General features: G+C 35.6%; 2 protein-coding genes across 2 annotated transcripts; both read right to left on the bottom strand.

The window, feature by feature from the left end:
* Positions 1-6,458: 6,458 nt before the first annotated feature.
* Positions 6,459-7,421, bottom strand: LOC142163403 (uncharacterized). The gene is made up of 3 exons (XM_075220686.1): positions 7,261-7,421; positions 7,091-7,194; positions 6,459-7,018 (listed from the first exon to the last, which is right to left on the bottom strand). Exons 1-3 carry the CDS (start codon positions 7,419-7,421, stop codon positions 6,459-6,461), a joined length of 825 nt encoding a protein of 274 aa, XP_075076787.1.
* Positions 7,422-7,460: 39 nt separating this feature from the next.
* LOC142163402 (uncharacterized) lies at positions 7,461-9,213 on the bottom strand. Its single transcript, XM_075220685.1, has 4 exons — positions 8,917-9,213; positions 8,270-8,869; positions 8,099-8,155; positions 7,461-7,730 (listed from the first exon to the last, which is right to left on the bottom strand). The coding sequence occupies exons 1-4, from the start codon at positions 9,211-9,213 to the stop codon at positions 7,461-7,463; spliced, it is 1,224 nt and encodes a 407-aa protein (XP_075076786.1).
* Positions 9,214-15,283: the final 6,070 nt, after the last annotated feature.

Here is a 15,283-nt window from a genome sequence, read left to right as displayed (position 1 = left end):
AAAATCACTTTTGTATTTACTATGTAAATAATATAAATGTAAGTCGTTAATACTTTTGTAATACAAGGGATGAATAGTACTACGAAGCGGGCGTGTGTGTCTATATATACAATATATGTACTTACGCTATACTATGCACTAAGTATAAGTGTATGAGGTAATACCGTATCGAATATAGCTTATATATATACATAATATGTACTTACGCTATATTATGCACTAAGTATTAGTGTATTAGATATTACCGTATCGAATACAGCTTATATATATATAATATATGTACTTACGCTATACTATGCACTAAGTATAAGTGTATGAGGCAATACCGTATCGAATACAGCTTATATATATATATATAATATGTACTTACTATATAATATATGTACTTACGCTATATACTATGCACTAAGTATAAGTGTATTAGGTAATACTGTATCGAATACAGCTTATATATATAATATATGTACTTACGCTATACTATGCACTAAGTATAAGTGTATTAGGTAATACTGTATCGAATACAGCTTATATATATAATATATGTACTTACGCTATACTATGCACTAAGTATAAGTGTATTAGGTAATACTGTATCGAATACAGCTTATATATATAATATATGTACTTACGCTATACTATGCACTAAGTATAAGTGTATTAGGTAATACTGTATCGAATACAGCTTATATATATAATATATGTACTTACGCTATACTATGCACTAAGTATAAGTGTATTAGGTAATACTGTATCGAATACAACTTATATATATAATATATGTACTTACGCTATACTATGCACTAAGTATAAGTGTATTAGGTAATACTGTATCGAATATAGCTTATATATATATATATATATAATATATATGTACTTACGCTATACTATGCATTAAGTATAAGTGTATTAGGTATTACCGTATCGAATACAGCTTATATATATATAATATATGTACTTACGCTATACTATGCACTAAGTATAAGTGTATGAGGTAATACCGTATCGAATACAGCTTATATATATATAATATATGTACTTATGTACGAGGTAATACCGTATCGAATACAACTTATATATATATATATATATATATATATATATATATATATAATATATGTACTTACGCTATACTATGCACTAAGTATATATAAGTGTATGAGGTAATACCGTATCTAATACAGCTTATATATATATATATATATATAATATGTAATTACGTTATACTATGCACTAAGTATAAGTGTATTAGGTAATACTATATCGAATACAACTTATATATATATATAATATATGTACTTACGCTATACTATGCACTAAGTATAAGTGTATTAGGTAATACCGTATCGAATACAGCTTATATATATATATATAATATATATGTACTTACGCTATACTATGCATTAAGTATAAGTGTATTAGGTATTACCGTATCGAATACAACTTATATATATATATATATATATATATATATATATATATATATATATATATATATATAATATGTACTGTATCGAATATAGCTTATATATATATATATATAGGATATGAATTGAAAGCTTTAAACAATTAAATTACTTTAAATTCAATTTAAAATTATATATATTAAATTGAATTAAAATTAATTGAATTTTTTAAATTGAATTAAAATTAATTGAATTAAATAAATATAAATTTTAAATTGAATTATAATTAATTTAAATTTTTTTTGATATAGCGACCAATGTTGGTCGCTATTCTGGTAAAACAGTCAGAATTTAGCGACCAACTGTGGTCGCTATTTTGGTCAAAATAGTCAACACATATTTGGTACCAAAAATAGCGACCAAGGTTGGTCGCTTTTTTTAAAAACAGAGTTAAAAACGGGTTTCCCCTCCCATTCTCTTATTTTCTTCAAAAAATTCCCCAAACCCTCTCTTCTCTCTCTCACACTCAACCCCCCCCCCTCTTCCGTCTCCCTCCAACAGAGGCAGCAGCAGCTCCGTCGGTGTCCTCCACTGCCCAGCTGGTAGGTTTCTCTCTCCTTTATTTTTTTTCGAAATAGACTTATTTTAATTTGTTTAATTCCTTCTAGTTTGAACCCTAAAAATTAATTGTTCTTAGCTAAATTAAATCTATGATAATTGTTAGTAGCTAAAATATTTGGTTTTACCTATTAATTTGGGCAAGAAATGGTACCACGAGGATAATCACCAAAGCCACCAGACAACTTTATGATGCCAATGAAGCAAGATGAGCTATTCAATGAAACTCGTATGGTAAAGAAGAAGAAAGAGACTGATTCAGAAAGGAGGGTCGAGCCTCGACTATATACATGTAAGTTTTTTACTTTTGCATTAAGTATTTTGATTTACTTTTATATAAATTTTGAAATACTAATTCAATATATATAATTTTTCATATAGGTTCGCTTCACATGCAGCTGACGTGGGGGAATTCATACGCAATCAACCACCTAATGAATCGGGCGAGGCAATCCAACTTTCGGACGAGGATGCTGAAAGAACACTCCTTGAGTACTTTATATACTTTGAACTAGACAAAAAACTTAATTCTATTGTGTTAGTTCTTTTTAGTTCGAATGGGCTTGTAATAAGCGTTAACTTAGTTTTGTTAGCTTAATGTATTAGTTCTATTGATTGTTGCTTTTAATTGTTGTTGTTGTTGTTGCTGGCATAAAATGCCTGTTTAGGATGTTTGGTAAGCTGGCAGGTGGTGTAGCTGCCAAAACAGGCAGTTTCTGCCAAAAATATACCAAGAAAAGCGACCAACTTTGGTCTCTATTTGGTCGTATTTCACTATAAAAAATAATTTTTTGGGCAATAGCGACCAATCTTGGTCGCTACCTGCCCAGATTTGTATTAAAAAAATACAATTTCTGGAAATATAGCGACCAATGTTGGTCGCTTATCTTTAAAAAAATATATTAAATTCTTGAATTTAGCGACCAACTTTGGTCTCTATTGTCCAGATTTTAAAATATAATATTTGGATTAGAGACCAAAGTTGGTCGCTTTCTAATGATTAATGATAAATTAAAAACAACGTATTTCATATGTAGAGACCAACTTTGGTCGCCAAATTTATATTATTAAATTAATATAGCGACCAAAGTTGGTCACTAAAGTCAAAATCAGAATATTTGGTCCTTTTAGCTTAGAGACCAAAGTTGGTCGCTAAATAGCGACCAACTTTGGTCCCTAAATAAAAGGGACCATCAATATAGCTACCATGCGTGTTTGGTCGCTTTTTGGGCCATAAGCGACCAACTTTGGTCGCTTTTTGTGGTCACTTTTGTCCGGATTTCTAGTAGTGATATATAATCACCTCTCATTTCCATGGGCGGATCCACATACTAAATTTGGGTGCTTCAGCACCCATTAACCTCACCACAGAATATGTATAGTTATACAGAAAACTTGATGTCTTTGATATATAAAGCAAGAAAGTACCCAGAACACAAAAGCTCTAATGGATGCTTTGGTCAAGTAAAGTAGTAGTTGCTTTTATTGAGTGAGGCATCTTGAACGAATATCACTCTTAACGTGGTCAATTTTACTTTTATCCTTTCAGCCCGATTAGGTATTTTTTTTAAAAAAAAAATTAATCCAGTAGCTACATTTTTATCCAGTACTACTACTTTATTTATTTCCTTTTCAGACTACTTTCCTTGAATTTTATTTTACTTTCCCCTTTTTTAATTTTTCCTTTTCTATTTTACCTAATAATTCTCTAACAAAGAAAGAAAGAAACCCAAAGTTCGGCCTCTTCTACGAACAAGCAGTTCATCTAGAGTGACAAAATTCATTAAAAAAAAATTCTCTCTCGTTGCATTTTTCGTTATACGCGTCTATAATATCAATATGAGTATTTTATTAACTTTTTTGACGGTCATGTTCAAATAAATGTGCACTTATACTATGTGATTGGTAGTAACTCCACGTCAAAAAAAATTAAGCACCCACGAATTCAAAATTCTGGATCCACCACTGCTCATTCCACCATATCAATGCAAAAAAGAAATTCATGAAAAAAGAAACAAAGAAGGAGAATCTAGCGAGATCTCTCCAACAATATAAGTCAGATCTAGGAGCAAACAAAAAACTTCAAAAATCAATAATGGAATTTTAATTTTCTGGTATTAATCCGGGTTTCACTTTAGGTTTCAAGTCTCAAATCACACAAATAATATTGCCTAAACACAACGCCCATGATTTTTAGCTTTGAAACACAAAAGTCGGGCCCCATACGAATGAATGACGATGAAAATATGGGAATGATAACATAAATACTTTAGTATATTTTGCTGTTAATATACATGAGAAAAAGAAAAATAGGGAGAGAGAAAATGACGAAGATAGGAAAGGATAAGGTTTATCAAAATTGGAGCCTAAAGTCGAGGGACACTAATTTCTTTTAAAGTTGCTATGTTTTGAAAATTATTGTCATGTTAGGTAAATATTTGAAAGTGTTTATAAAAAGAAATTAGGGGTCTTATTCCATCATGCGGTGTAAAATTCTCTTGTTCCTTCCTTTTTTCTAGAATATAATTGGGTCTATCCATTGAGGATGGGCATGTCACATCCCTTCTTTCGTTTTAATTAGCTTTTTTTTTTTTTTTTGGTTTGGTTTATTCTTTCAAAATGTCAAATGTGGCACATTAAAATTTCTATTCTTCTTTTATCACCGTAAAATTTTTATATAATTAAACCAAATGTCTATTTAAACTAGTAGCAATAGATGATGCTGTTATTTTCACGAATCTGAGTTCGATGCTCAGAGCTTAAGCTCAGCTATGGAGGAAATTCTGTGAAGAACGAAGAATATAGAAGAAAGAGAAAGTCGGTTGTATTATTTTCTGTGTATGAAAAATGTATACAGTTGTCCTCTATATACAAGTAATAGCTCCACTCTTAATTAAGCCGGCTGACATAACTAACTAACAGTTCCACTAACTACACCTAACCGTGGTTACTTCACTAACCCAAGTATGGTTACATTCAAGCTATCTACACTACTGACTCCAATACTCCCCCTCAAGCCGGAGGGTGCAAAATATTAAGAACTCCCAGCTTGCTCAACAGAAACACATGTTGTCCTTTTCCAAGTCCCTTAGTAAGCAAATCAGCCTGCTATTCTTTAGTTCCAATCTAGTGAGTCTGCACCTTTCCTTCTTTAATCTTGTCCCTTATAAAGTGACAATCAATCTCTATGTGTTTGGTCCGCTTGTGGAAAATAGGATTTGCTGCAATTTGCAAAGCAGCCTTACTATTAGAGTAGATATCAACTAGTTGCTTGATGTTTACCTTTAACTCTGCAAACAATCCCAAAAGCCATGTCACTTCTAAAGTTGCTGCAACCAAACTCCTATACTCTGCTTCTGCAGAGCTCTTTGACACAGTTTGTTGCTTCTTTGATTTTCAAGATATCAGGTAACCACCAAACTTCACTAAGAAGCCAGTTACTAACCTTCTTGTATTTGGGCAAGCTGCCCAATCTACATCACAGAAACACACCAGCCGATCTGCACCTTCACTACTCATTAATATCCCCATTCCTGGTTCTTGCTTCACATACTTCACTATTCTCATGGCTGCTTCCCAATGAGACATCTTTGGTGATTGCATGAATTGACTGAGTGTCTGGACTCCAAAACTTATATCTGGCCTAGTGATTGTCAAGTACAATAATTTTCCTATCAATCTTTGATAGGCTGAGACATCTGCTAATGGCTCATCTCCCTTCAATCCTGTGTATTCATCATATTCTACAGAAGTAAATTTCTGGTTGGTGTCAAGAGGAGTTTAAACTAGTTTTTCTCCTCCCAGTCCCAACTCTGAAATCAATTGCAAGGCATACTTTCTCTGATTCAATAATATTCCTTTGTTGGATCTCAACACTTCTATTCCCAGAAAATATTTCAGCTCTCCAAGATCTTTTACCTTGAATCTTTGGTGTAGCACTTGTTTTGTCTCTTGAATCAGTTGCTCACTGCTCCCTGTGATCAGCAAATCATCTACATACACCAATACCACAACTATGTCATCTTCTCTGGTCTTGGTGAACATTGAATAATCATATAGACTCTGACAGTATCCTACATCAATCAATGCTTCAGATAGTTTGATATTCCATTGTCTTGAGGCCTGTTTCAAGCCATATAGAGATTTCACTAATTTGCACACTTTTGTCTCCCTCTGTTTCCTGAAACCATGGGGTAACTCCATGTACACTTCTTTATATAAATCTCCCTGCAAGAAAGCATTGTATACATCCATTTGAGACAAATTCCAGCCTTTTGAAGCCGCTAGTTCAATGACTGATCTAACGGTCACCATCTTTGTAACTGGTGAAAAAGTCTCATGGTAATCTAATCCTTCCTTTTGACTATAGCCTTTAGCCACTAACCTTACCTTAAATCTCTCAATCTCACCATTTGCCTTGTATATTATCTTGTATACCTACTTGGAACCAATAACATTCTTTCCATTTGGTAAATCAACTATCTCCCAAGTATTGTTTTCTTCCAATGCTTTGATTTCCTGTTTCATATCTTTTACCCATCTGTCATCTTTTGAAGCTTCTTGGAAATTCTGTGGCTCTGTGTCTAATGAGAATTTTGTTAGAAAGCTTCTATATTGTGCTGATAGGTTAACATAAAATACATAGTTTGATAGTGAATATATTGTAGTGTGTGCATGCTTCCTTGTCACATAGTCCTGATGCCACAAAGGTGGTTTTGAGGTTCTTCCTGATCTTCTCAATTCACTTTCACTATCCATTGTATTGTCCGCAACTTGTACTTCTTGTGATATGCAATCAACATTCTCAAGTGTCTCATGAGTGACATTGTCATTGTTTGATGCATCAGCCACAATATCTATGGCATCAGTATCCTGGGCATCCTGAATGTTAATGTCTGCATCATGTGCATCAACAGCTTCATCATTGGCAACATCTACTGCATCATTGATCACAGTTTCATCATGTGCATCAACAACTTTATCATGGACAACATCTACTGCATCATTGATCACAGTTTCCTAGTGAGCTGTATAAGCTAGTGAGTGTCTCCCCCTGTCAGGAGCTATACCAGGACCAAGAGGCAAGTGAAGAGGTGTTGTAACAGGGGTAAAAGGAGTTGGTGCAGGCTCTGATTGTGAAAAAGGAAATAACTGTTCCTTAAACACCACATCCCTGCTCACAAAAAATTGTTTAGTAGTTAGATCAAGAAGTTTATAGCCCTTCTGAGATGAAGAGTACCTTAGGAAAACAACTGCCCTGGCTCTTGCCCCAAACTTATCATTTTTCACAAGGTTGGTGGCATAACAAAGGAAACCAGAAACCCCCAGATGATCAACGGATGGTGGCTTTCTATATAATAGTTCATATGGTGTCTTCCCTTGTAAAACTTCACTGGGCATTCTATTAATTAGGTAAACAGCTCATTCTACACATTCACCTCAATATCTAGCTGGTATGCAAGCCTGAAACTTCAATGCTCTAGCTATGTCCAATATGTGCCTATGTTTTCTTTCTACGATACCATTTTGTTGTGGAGTGTATACACAACTCCTTTGATGTAATATCCCATAGGAGTCAAGCAATGCATTATAATGTTGATTAAAGAATTCTGTCCCATTGTTTGTCCTAATTATCTTTAGGACTGCAGCAAACTGAGTTTTAACAAAAGAAAGGAAATGCTTCAACACAACAATCACATCACTTTTTAGCTACAACAGATATATCCATGTAAACCTTGTATTGTTATCAACAACAGTAAGAAAGAAATGCTTCCTGTCATGAGTAGGGGTCTATAGGGACCCCATACATCCATATGCACTAGTTCCAATGGTTTCTCACTTCTAGAGTTACTAATAGGAAACGCAAGTCTACTTTGCTTTGCTAATGGACAAATAGGACAGTCCTTATTTATGGAAACATCTAACATCTTATTTTTTAAAAACTGCATATTCTTCATGGTATTGACTGAAGCATGCCCAAATCTTCTATGCCAAAGATTGCTATCTGCCTCCTTTCTTTGAACAACAATGTTTGCTTTTGAACTTGCTATCTCTTCTCCGGTTCTTTTCTATTTCACAATGTATAGGCCACCTTCTTCTCTACCAATCCCCCTCACCCTGCCATTGTAAAGATCCTGGAATACACAAAAATCAGGAAAGAAATTGACAGAGCAAGAGAGCGCCTTGGTTAATTTTGACACAGACAATAAGTTGAACTCGAAGTCTAGGACATATAATACCTAATCCACCTGCATCTTGTCTAAGAAATCTGCTATTTCCATATGAGTTATTTTAGTCTTTTCTATATTAGGCAAATTCACTTCATCCTTGTTAAATGAGTCTAACTTAGTGTGAGTTCTAAGCATATTTAAATATGCAGTAATATGATGTGAAGCACCTGAATCTATGATCCATTCTCCAGAACACACATCAGCCATTAAACATATAGTGATACCTGTCATGTTTGCTTGTGGATTAGTGGTTTCCTTGTTCAACATCCCCAGAATCTGCTTGTATTGATCCTCTGTAAAGTAGGAACCAAACTTTGGTGGCTCAGAACTGTTTCCTCCTTCCATTCCCTCTGGCCTTTTGTCCAATTCAGCATTTTTAGTCACACTGTTAGCTGCGTACTTCTTCTTTCCCTTGAAGTCACTTGGATAACCATTCAATTTGTAGCAATTTTCCTTCAAATGACCTTTCATATTGCAATAGGCACATTGCATAAAAGGTTTTTTTCCTCTGTAAGGTTGTCCTCGACCAACCTGCATAGCCATTGGATCTGCCTTCCATGTCAGTGCTGGAAACGGATTGGATCTTTGACTTTCATCCTCGATAATCATAGCATATGCCTGATTCAAGGTAGTTCAACAGTCTTCATAAGAATCTGCCTTCGTGCCTGCTCATATGACTCATTAAGTTCACTAAGGAATTGAAGTAACCTCTGATGATGCAGATGCTCAATGTAATCTCTCGATTTTGGGAAGTCACAGCCTGGTGAAAGCACTAGGGCATCATACTCTACCCATAACTCCTTTAGTTTGGTGAAATATGCTGCAACTGAATCAGTTCCTTGTGAAATTGTGGAAATTTCTCTATGTAACTGAAAGATACGCACTCGATTCACCTTATCAAAACGCTCCTGTAGATATTTCCAAACCAGATGTGTTCGTGATCCAAGATAAGACAATCGCATTGCAAGTTTCTCAATCTTCATGTAATTCAAACTTAAATTGATCCTTTGTGCAAGTGCCAGTCACAAACCCTAACTTTCTCTTAGCTTGAAGGGCAATTCGCATCATTCTGCGCCAAAGACCGTAATTTTCACATCCTGTGAGCTTCACCGTAATCAAAATCGAGCAAGGAGTGTCTGAAGGATATACAAAGAGTAGATGAGTGTGATCAATTTTTTCTTCTTTCTCATCTCCCATTGTTGAACAAAAAAAAAGAGAATCAACCTTGAAAGAGGAAAGACTAGATCTGAAATATGTGGAATTGCACAACGAGCGTGTAACCTAGTCGTTACTACTCTGATACCATGTTATTTTCCTGAATCTGAGCTCGATGCTCAGAGCTTAAGCTCAGCTATGGAGGAAATTCTATGAAGAACGAAGAATGTAGAAGAAAGAGAAAGTCGGTTGTATTATTTTTTGTGTATGAAAAATGTATACAATTGTCCTCTATATACAAGTAATAGCTCCACTCTTAATTAAGCCAGCTGGCATAACTAACTAACCGTTCCACTAACTACACCTAACTGCGGTTACTTCACTAACCCAAGTATGGTTACATTCAAGCTATCTACACTATTGACTACAATAGATGCAATATACAGTTAATGGGTTCAATTGGTTCCACATTTTTTACGCGGAGTATAGATATATATGTGCAAAAAATTTACTAGAATCTCAAAAAATAAATTTATTTTAACCTTATAATTTTAAAAATATAACAGATCATATGGTAATATCCTAAACGTAAACCTGCTAATTTTTATTCCTAGATCCAACTCATTATAATATTGCACTCATTTTCTTGAAATCCTGATCAATGTACCCCTATTGACAATGTTACTACCTAAGTATGATATGGGAGCTATATAAAATTTTATTATCAAAAGATATCGTTCCAACCAAAAAAATTATTTTTATGTGGTTTCATGTGATTAAAGTTGAGAAATTTTCATAAAGCACTATCTTTTAGTAGTAATTAGCCATCTATAGATACCATTTGCTATATTACGGATTATAGATACCTTTTATGTGGTTATAAGATGTATTTGATGTATTTAAGCTATTGTATTCATGAATACAATAGCAAAAATAGGCGTGAATCAGGGAAGTCCAGCTAATCAGTTGTTGTATTCGAGTGTATTCGACTGTATTCATGGAGTGGACAGATTGTATTTGACTATATTACTGTATTCACGGTGTGAAATAGGGAATTACACTGTTTTTAAAACGGAAAGTGAATCAATTAACATAATAGACTCCTAATATAATCAACAAACTCAATTATAACACACAAATTTTGTATTTCCAGTTATAAAAAAGATTCTCAACAGAAAAATACTCCAAAAATATAGCAATCTTCAGAGAAATTATATAATACATCTGAATACATAAATTATACTAATTAAAAAAAACTTATGAATACATTCATGGCATATAGCGAGACAGTGAATACAATGAAATACATAGAATACAACAGGATACATTGAAATACAATGAGAAAAAAAGACAGTGAATACAATGAAATTGTCACGACCCGGATTTCCCACCATCGGGTGTCGTGATGGCGCCTACTATCGGAGCTAGGCAAGCCAAATATTTAAAACACCTTTCCTGCTTTCTTTCAAACAATATAATAAACGAGACAAAATCTAAGCGGAAGACTTTAAATCTAAAGCAACTGAAAACCAAAAGTGCGGAAGTTTGAACCAAAATGCTACCCAAAGTCTGGTGTCACTAGCTCACAGACTACTACAGAATACTACAATCAATGTCTGAAGGGAAAATACATCATGTTTGTCTGATACAAGATAAACAAACAAAAAAAACATGGAAAGGGACTTCGGCCTGCGAACGCTAGCTAGGCTACCTCGAGAGTCCCTGGACAGAAGATAGCTCCCAGAAGTCCTACTGCTGCGGTCCGTAAGCTGCTCCCTGATCTGTGCACCAAAAATGCATAGAGTGTAGTATCAGCACAACCGACCCCATGTGCTGGTAAGTGCCTGGCCTAACCCCGGCGAAGTAGTGACGAGGCTAGACAGTACCTACCACAATTAACCTGTACAGATATATATACAACAAGTGCAAGAAAACAATAACAAGATAATACAAAGTAAAACTGGGAGGGGACATGCTATCGGGGAGTAACAGATAAAAATGAAATATCGGAAATAAATAGAAGAAACTCCGGTTTCCATGATATATATATATATAGTGGACGGCGTGCTACATGCCACACGATCCCATAATATCATATATAAGTGGACGGCGTGCCACACGATCCCATAATATCATATATAAGTGGACGGCGTGCCACACGATCCCATAATATCATATATAAGTGGACGACGTGCCACACGATCCCATAATATCATATATAAGTGGACGGCGTGCCACACGATCCCATAATATCATATATAAGTGGACGGCGTGCCACACGATCCCATAATATCATATATAAGTGGACGGCGTGCCACACGATCCCATAATATCATATATAAGTGGACGGCGTGCCACACGATCCCATAATATCATATATAAGTGGACGGCGTGCCACACGATCCCATATTATAGTTCATAATATCTGACTTCATATAGTAGACCCCTTCAGGGGAGAATAACAACTCAATATCTTTAACCCGGCAAGGGTACAGCTAACAGCCCAAAATATCCCGACAAGGGAGAATATATATATCAGTCTACACATCCCGGCAAGGGAGTATTCACAACACATTCTCCTTTTAAATCATTCTTCCTCAACCGTTCACATTATATGAAACTTATCAAATAAACAAGGAGCTTGTGTCACATTATTCGAATTAAAAGCAATCAAGACTCACGGTCATGCTAGACTCCGGTGCATAGATAACCGTCACCATGCCTATACACCGTACTCCACATTAGCAAGTAGCAAATATCATCCTAATCCTATTCCCTCAAGCCAAAGTTAGAACAAACACTTACCTCGAATGCTCCAAACTCAACTCACGCTTCTAGTATAGCTTTACCTCTTGATTCCACCACCAATCCGCTCGGATCTAGTCATAAGTTACTTAATCACATTAATAATTACTAAATGAATCATCCCCAATGCATGAAAATAGATTTTTCAAGATTTTTCCCAAAAAGGTCAAAAATACCCCCGGATCCACGTGGTCGAAACTCGAGGTTCGAACCAAAACCCGGTTACCCATTCCCCCATGAATCCCAATAGATGATTTGTTTTTAAATCGGACCCCAAATTGAGGTCCAACTTCTCAATTTGTAGAAAACATAGGTTCTACCCAAAACACCCAATTTTCCCCATGAAAATCTTTGATTTGAAGTTGAAATTATGTTAAAAGATGTTAAGGAATAAATAAATTAAGTTAGAAATCACTTACCAATCGTTTTGGAGAAAAAAAAGTTGTTTGGAAAATCGCCTCTTAGGTTTTGGGTTTTTGAAAAGTGAAAAATGACTGAGATTTTCCGAACTTGTATACCCTTCTGAGGACCTGGCGCGGACCGCACAAAAATGTGTTGCGGCCGCGCCGAGTGGGAGAAAAGTGGGGCTTTTCTGAACCCTTCCAGTGCGGACCGCACTGTTTTGGTGCGCGGCCGCGCTGGCTAACCTGAAACCCTAGCCCTCAGACTCAGCCACGCGGACCGCACAAAAATGCATCGCGGCCGCGCGGAAATGACCGCGGCCGCGCTGGTGTCTGCAACACCTGAACCTGCATTTTCTTAAGTCCAAGACCTCCCGGGCCCCATTCAAAACTCACCCGAGCCCTCGGGGCTCCAAACCAAACATGCACACAACCTTAAAAACATCTTACGGACTTACTCGTGCGATCAAATCGCCAAAATAACATCATATACATAGGATCAAGCCTCAAACACATGATTTTCTTTCTTCAACTTTAATAACTCAAACTCTACATTTTTAGTCCGAAACACGTCATATGACGTCCTTTTTTAGCCAAACTTTACAGATAGTGCTTAACACATATTTAAGACTTGTACCGGGCGTCGGAACCAAAATACGAGCCCGATACCTATATTTTCTAACTCCTTTTCATTTCAAATTTTCATATCAAATTTCAGAAAAATAATTTCTTTCAAAAATTCATTTCTCGGGCTTGGGACCTCAGAATTTGATTCCGGGCACACGCCCAAGTCCCATATTTTTCTACGAACCCTCCGGGACCGTCGAATCACAGGTCCGGGTCCGTTTACCCAAAATGTTGACCGAAGTCAACATTATGCATATTAATACCAAAATTCATCAAATGTTTCACATAATTCACATATTCTAACATAAAAACTTTCCGGCTACGCGCCCGAACTGCGCACGCCAATCGAGGCAACTAAAAGCGAGGTTTTCAAGGCCTCGGGAGCACGGAACAAGGAAGAATTACGGTGATGACCCCTTGGGTCGTCACATTCTCCACCTCTAAAACAACCGTTCGTCCTCGAACGGACAAAAGAAAGAAGTACCTGAGTCGGAAAATAAATGAGGATAACGGCTCCGCATATCGGACTCGGACTCCCAGGTCGATGTCTCTGTTCAAGAACAAACCCTAATTTCCGGCAAATTCGCCGTTCACCGGAAGCCGGTAGTGAGAAACCAACCGGATTAAAAGAGCTAAGGAACATCTTCTTCTTTCTCAAAACCAGCAGATGTATATCCAGGAACATCTTCCTCTAATATTTTCATGGCCGAAAATAAGAGAGGACGATTATTTTCCATTAATCCAACACTACCTCTGTTAAAATTCTCATGGTAATTAATCAATCTTGTCAGCGGCTGTTGCTGTTGGTTACAAACCAATCGGAAATTTGGCAGACTGCAATTCGTTTGAAGAATGACTGGTTCATTGAAAATTGGATGAACTAATTAAGAGAATAAAGAGAGAAAGAAAATATTGTAATTGATTAGCGTATTTAGTGGCTTAGGGCTAAGAGGTAACCAAAAATAAAATTTTTGCTATAAACCTTAAAAAGTATCTAAAGAATATAATTTTTTTAAATGGTATTTATTTAAAATAAATAAAGTGTTAATCTTTGCTACCTAGGTAAAAATTCCATTAAAGTTTAGTTGGGTTAATCATCCACGTGAGAGATTTACAAGTTGGCAAACTTTGGGCTCTCGCGTTATGTTATGGAAGTTAGTATTTAAAGAACATAGTTATCTGAAAAATATTGTGTCACTCGATTTCTTTTATTTTTGTTTCCTTTTCCTCTTATTGAAAGTCTTTCTTCCTATAACGTTCCTTTTTGGCCATTCAATTACAGAACTCATATTAGTATAAATATTTGAGCTATCTGTTGCAAGAATTTCCCTTTTCCCAACCTCTTATGAAGAAAAAAAAATCTACTTCTTCTAGTCTTCTACGTCACTTACTATAGCGTCGATATCATGATGACAATACAAATATAAAGAGTTAACCTAAATAGTCGTCCATCAATCGCATAACAAAAAACAGTTATAATTCGTGTATAATATATACATCTAGAAAAAACAAAGAGTGAATCGCAATATTCACGAAAAACGTGATGTAGAGTTCTATTTAAAGAAAAAAGAGTGGATTTCCATTTGGGCCTAGAAGTATTTGAATTGGGCCAACATTTGACGAATTCAATTGGGAGAAATTCAAAAATAGCCAGATTTAAAATTGATCGTTCAAAAATAGCCCAATTTCAAAAGTAATCGAAATTTAGTCACTTTTCATGTAAAAATAAATCTGAGCGAACACTGTTCAAAACCCGGAAAATACACCAGTATATTATACTGGAGTTCCAGCATAAGTATGCTTGAACTCCAGCATATTATACTGGAGTTCCAGGATAAGTATGCTGGAACTCCAGCATAATATACTGGAGTTCCAACAAGTATAATTGTCCAGTATAATATACTGGAGTTTGGAGCACCGGTGCTCCAGTCTCCAGTATATTATACTGGAGTCAGCAAAGTATACCGGTCCAACATAATATGCCGGAGTTAATACACAGGTGCACCGAACTCCAGTATATTATGCTGGACCGGTCTCTGTTGCA

Source organism: Nicotiana tabacum, chromosome 8, assembly GCF_000715075.1.
Source record: "Nicotiana tabacum cultivar K326 chromosome 8, ASM71507v2, whole genome shotgun sequence".
Classification (NCBI taxonomy): Eukaryota; Viridiplantae; Streptophyta; class Magnoliopsida; order Solanales; family Solanaceae; genus Nicotiana; species Nicotiana tabacum.
Note: the sequence above shows the minus strand (reverse complement) of the source record. Positions and strands in the feature narration are given on the sequence as shown.

Coding starts and splice junctions, on each gene's coding strand:
- LOC142163403 (XM_075220686.1), bottom strand. CDS start 7,421: ATGCCCAGTGAAGTTTTACAAGGGAAGACACCATATGAACTATTATAT. Junction 7,195..7,260: donor AGGGCAGTTGTTTTCCTAAG/GTACTCTTCATC, acceptor TTTTGTGAGCAG/GGATGTGGTGTTTAAGGAAC. Junction 7,019..7,090: donor TCACTTGCCTCTTGGTCCTG/GTATAGCTCCTG, acceptor TCAATGATGCAG/TAGATGTTGTCCATGATAAA.
- LOC142163402 (XM_075220685.1), bottom strand. CDS start 9,213: ATGCGATTGTCTTATCTTGGATCACGAACACATCTGGTTTGGAAATAT. Junction 8,870..8,916: donor TTAATGAGTCATATGAGCAG/GCACGAAGGCAG, acceptor ACCTTGAATCAG/GCATATGCTATGATTATCGA. Junction 7,731..8,098: donor AAGAAGGTGGCCTATACATT/GTGAAATAGAAA, acceptor TATCTGTTGTAG/CTAAAAAGTGATGTGATTGT.